Source organism: Borostomias antarcticus (genome assembly GCF_949987555.1).
Source record: "Borostomias antarcticus genome assembly, chromosome: 33".
NCBI lineage: Eukaryota > Metazoa > Chordata > Actinopteri > Stomiiformes > Stomiidae > Borostomias > Borostomias antarcticus.
Genome location: NC_140266.1, coordinates 1593969 through 1598616, shown reverse-complemented (window position 1 = coordinate 1598616; position 4648 = coordinate 1593969). Strand labels below are relative to the sequence as shown.

The following is a 4648-nucleotide window of genomic DNA, read 5'->3' as shown; positions in this document are numbered from 1 at the left end:
CCCTCGTTCATTCACCAGATCTGATGCTATTTCAATAGGTGTAAAAACCAGGTGGAGGCCTAAGCTCAACCACTTGAGATCTGTGAAGGGAGGAGGAAAGGGAGGAGACAAGTTTCCAGAATCGAACCGAGCCCGGGCAGTGTTCAAAATGGAACCGAGCCCAGGCGGTGTTCACTCTGAAGGAGTTGTGGGGTAAGTGTGCACTACAAGGGCGCGACAGGAGTTAGTCCTTCACTCTGCTCGAGGTGGTGATGCAGCTGGGCCTTGCACACGCTGGGGGGGGCGCAGTGCAGAGAGCCGACAGCAGGGGGCTCCTCGTCTCCTGGACACACACACACACACACACACACACACACACACACACACACACACACACACACACACAGGGTTTCAGTACCACACAGTGTCAGTACCACACAGCTGTAAGCTCCGGGTTTGACACAAGAAGAGAAAAACTGAAGCCCAGACCTCCCGTTGCTACTGTATGTTTACTGTTAGAATCCAAAGAGGGCAGACGTTTTAACCGACTGCTACTACTACTACTACTACTACTACTGTACTACTACTACTACTGTACTCCTACTCCTCCTCCTCCTCCTCCTCCTACTACTACTACTACTCCTACTACTAATACTCCTCCTACTACTACTACTACTACTACTCCTACTACTACTACTAATACTCCTCCTACTACTACTACTACTACTACTACTACTGCTACTACTACTACTACTACTACTACTACTACTACTACTAATACTCCTCCTACTACTACTACTACTACTAATACTCCTCCTCCTCCTCCTCCTCCTACTACTACTACTCCTACTACTACTAATACTACTACTACTACTAGAACTACGACTACTAATACTCCTCCTCCTCCTCCTCCTCCTCCTCCTCCTCCTCCTACTACTACTACTACTCCTACTACTCCTCCTCCTCCTCCTCCTCCTCCTCCTCCTCCTCCTCCTCCTCCTCCTCAGTTGGTTATGTCCAGTTCAAGCCACGTCATGGAGGGTCAGTCTTACCGAGTCCCGAGGACGATGACTCACTGTCAGCCAGGGAGGAGGAGTCAGCCTGGTCTGGAGACAGCCCCTCCATCAGCGGGATGGACAGCTCCGACGACGGCACGGACGAGTCGTAGATGCCCGAGTCCCGGGGCATCTCGGGGGGGCTGGCCGAGCCGTCCGTCTGGGGGGAGGCCCTGAGAGCCAGAGGGCCGTCCTGCGCAGAGGGCCCCCCGGCCCCGGAGCCGGAGCCGGGGCCAGACAGGGAGCAGTGACCCAGGCCCAGGCCAGGGGGCGCCAGGAACACGTTCGTCCTCAGGGTCCCCTCTCCCTCCGACGGAGACTTGATCACCACCTCGTTGAGCACCAGCCCAGAGTCAAACTTCTCCAGGGGAGGGGTGGTGGTGGCGGAGGAGGAGGAGGAGCGTTTCTGAGGCGGGGGAGGGGCGGCGGCCGCGGCGGCGGAGAGGGAGGGGGCGGGGCCCGGCGTCAGCTCCCTCTCGAACCAGTCGGGCTCGGTGGCGATGAGCTGGTGCATGTTGCAGATGGCCACGTACAGCGAGCGGCCCGACTTGCTGCGGAAGTAGTTCCTCTTGCTGACGTTGAGCGGCTGCGGCTCGCGCTCGGCCGCGTGGGGCTGGGGGCGGGGGGGGTGGAGGCGCGAGAACATCTGCGGCAGCTGGTCCATCAGCTTGTACCTGGGCGCCGTGCCGAGCGCCGTCGGCACGTCGCTCTCCTGGGAGTAGTCGAAGTACACCGCCATGAAGCGGGACAGGTCCTGGGCGCCCTGGTGGGCTTCACGCAGCTTCTCGGCGATCATGGCCACCGCCACCACGAACAGATCGCCGCCGCCGCTGCTGCCGCCGCCGGAACCCCCGCCGCCATGGCGACTGACCGGGGACTTTCCCTTACGGCTCTTCTTCTGAAGGAGGGCGAGACCAGACCGTGCGTTACACAGATCAGCTCAAACGTTTACAACAAACTTATAATCAATCATCATATTTCCAATGGAGACATTCACGCCAGCCGAAACAGACCACAGCCACCACAGAAGTACACAAAGCAACGGCATACATACAATCCTGAGTTTAATATTAAATGACACTTGATTGTGCTTATTGATTGTTATTGCCTTCATTTATTGTTTTATTGGGGTGTGTTTAATGTATTGTATTTTTATATTTTATGTAAACTAGGCTACATGGAAAATGAGGGCTTGCTCTCAATTGTATCTTTGAGTATTAAATAAAGGTTATGAATGAATGAATGAATGAATGAATGAATGAATGAAACTAAACTAAACTTATTTTTAAAAAGTAGAAGACTAGCAGGCACCTCCACGTAGTGCTTGAGGCCCCTGGAGCAGACGGTGATGAGGAAGTGAGCCTGGTCGATCTGCCGGCCGAGCCACGACATCTGGCCCTCTTTACAGATCTCCAGATGTTCCCACAGGTCCAGCACCACCTGGCCCAGCAGCAGGAGAGGGATGGGAGTCAGTCCACATGATATACAACTCTGCACTATCTGTGGTGATTAGTTAGTCCATACTGTATATGTTCATCCACACATGTACATCTCCTTATCCATAGCATCACATGCAGAAAGACAACCACGGTCAGGTGTACTAATAAATGGCTCTCTGTGTACTAACACATGGTACTCTGTGTACTAATACATGGTACTCTGTGTACTAATACATGGTACTCTGTGTACTAATACATGGTACTCTGTGTATCAGGAATGGATTTCTTTTCTCAAGGATGGATGAATTAATTTAAAAGACTCATGTACTGATTCACTGAAATCTTAATTGAATTTAATCACTTGTGCCACCAGCCAGCAGGTGGCGCTCTGAGTCTGTTCCTGTCTCTCCAGCCCTCAGGTCTTTTCCTATCCAGTTTACACTGGTTGGGTTCCAGATCCACCTCTTATGTAATCAACAAACGCAGACCACATCCATTTGGTGCACCTCTTTTATGGTCAACGTTCAAGGAACAGTTACACTTATATTCAACGTTGACACGCAGAGAGCCTTCATAGGACATGTTGAAACACTTTGCCAGGTGTTGTTGTGAAAAGCCAACCTTTTATATAGACGAACTGGAACAGATCAAAAACCCCCTCCTCTCTGTCTTAGCGTGACCGAGCTGGGACCAAACGCCAAACCGCCGAGGTGAATCCGAGACGCTGACCCACAGTGGACGCCCCTGGTGCCTTAGGGGTCAGAGTTCACCGCCGCCTCGGTTCGCCTTACCTCACAGCCACAGAAGTCCTGCAGGAAGAAGGCGAAGCTCTGGACGACGGCCAGGTGTTTGGAGCCGTCCTTGGAGGAGTAGCAGACGAAGACTTTGGGTCGGGGCCAGGGCCGGTCAGCGCCCAGGGCCGTGGTGTGGCTGGACGACTCCGAGCTGTCCTCGTCCAGATGGGAGTAGATGTTCTCTGCTCGGACGAGGGACAGAGACGTTCAGAGAGAGACGACACGCGGCCAAGAAAAACAAACAATCGGTACGCGCCTGGCGTTGAAAAGAGTTCTGCCGACGACGTTACGCGAAGCTTCCAGAACCTTTCGCCCGATCATGACTTGACGTTCGAGCTGATGACACGACACGGACCCGAGGGCCTCCGGAGGGGATCGAACCCCGGGTCCCCCCTCACCATTAGACCAGGAGGCCGGGCTCACCTTGTTGTTTCTTGCGGCACATGACGGTGAAGAGGGTAGCGAAGGCCGACATGATGACCAGCGGGACCGTGATGGCCATGGCTCGGATCGGTCCGGCCCACGGGGAGTGGACTAAGGCGGACAGGAGAACATGCAGACCGTCAGGAGGGAGAACAGTAGAACATGCAGAACGTCAGGCGGGAGAACATCACTGATATATTCACCAGACATGGGCGTGTCCCGAGCGAGCAGCATGCTTTTTTAGCCTCTCTTACTGTAATTTAATGTAATGTATTGCTTTATAAATGTGCTTAGCCGGTAGACAAACATACTCCTGGAGCTTGCTCGATCGCCTTGTTGAGAGGGGTCAGGGAAGAATTTTTACAGCTCACTTATCTGGCCCCCGGGTGATACTGTTTTTTTTGCTTCCCTCTGGAATATGTAGGGGTGGGTCGTATGCCCACCTCCCTTGTTCTCTGTAAAGCGCATTGTGTTGCCTCTGGGTATGAAATGCGCTATACAAATAAAGCTTTGATTGATTGATTGATATACCAAATAGTGTTCCGGGTATCTGGGTCTGGGCCCGGTAGGCCCGTTCAGTAATATGTCTTTGAGTGGGAGCCAGACATGATCATGGATGCTGTACATCTATGCTGGCCCGTGTGACAGACCGTGAGTCATCGGCCCTGTTTGACAGACGTGCCACCCTTCCTTCCTCTGTTATCACTGATCTAACTCAGCTGGATGGGCTAAACTGAGATGTTCCATCACCTAGCTGTCACCTATCCCGTCATGTCCAGATTAGTGGGAGCCCATTTGGAAGGGAGGGAGGATACGAGTGTTTGGGTGATTTGTGTGTGTGTATGTGTGTGTGCGTGTGTGTGTGTGCGTGCGTGTGTATGCGCGTGTGTGTGTGTGCTCACCTTGGCTGACGTGGTACTGAGCCTGTCTCCTGGTATTGTTGTTGTCATCTTTCAGC

The 4648-nt window shown here is 53.2% G+C and overlaps 1 protein-coding gene across 1 annotated transcript in view; it reads right to left on the bottom strand.

Moving 5' to 3' along the window:
- Positions 1 to 203: 203 nt before the first annotated feature.
- il17rd (interleukin 17 receptor D) overlaps positions 204 to 4648 on the bottom strand; it is a gene marked incomplete at both ends in the record, with an annotated part of 15478 nt that continues 11033 nt past the window's right edge. Inside the window, 6 exons of the mRNA XM_084460697.1 lie at positions 204 to 322; positions 1032 to 1932; positions 2346 to 2474; positions 3265 to 3449; positions 3691 to 3801; positions 4593 to 4647. Of these exons, the coding sequence (XP_084316823.1) occupies positions 204 to 322; positions 1032 to 1932; positions 2346 to 2474; positions 3265 to 3449; positions 3691 to 3801; positions 4593 to 4647 (1500 nt within the window). The remainder of the gene's footprint in view (positions 323 to 1031; positions 1933 to 2345; positions 2475 to 3264; positions 3450 to 3690; positions 3802 to 4592; position 4648) is intronic.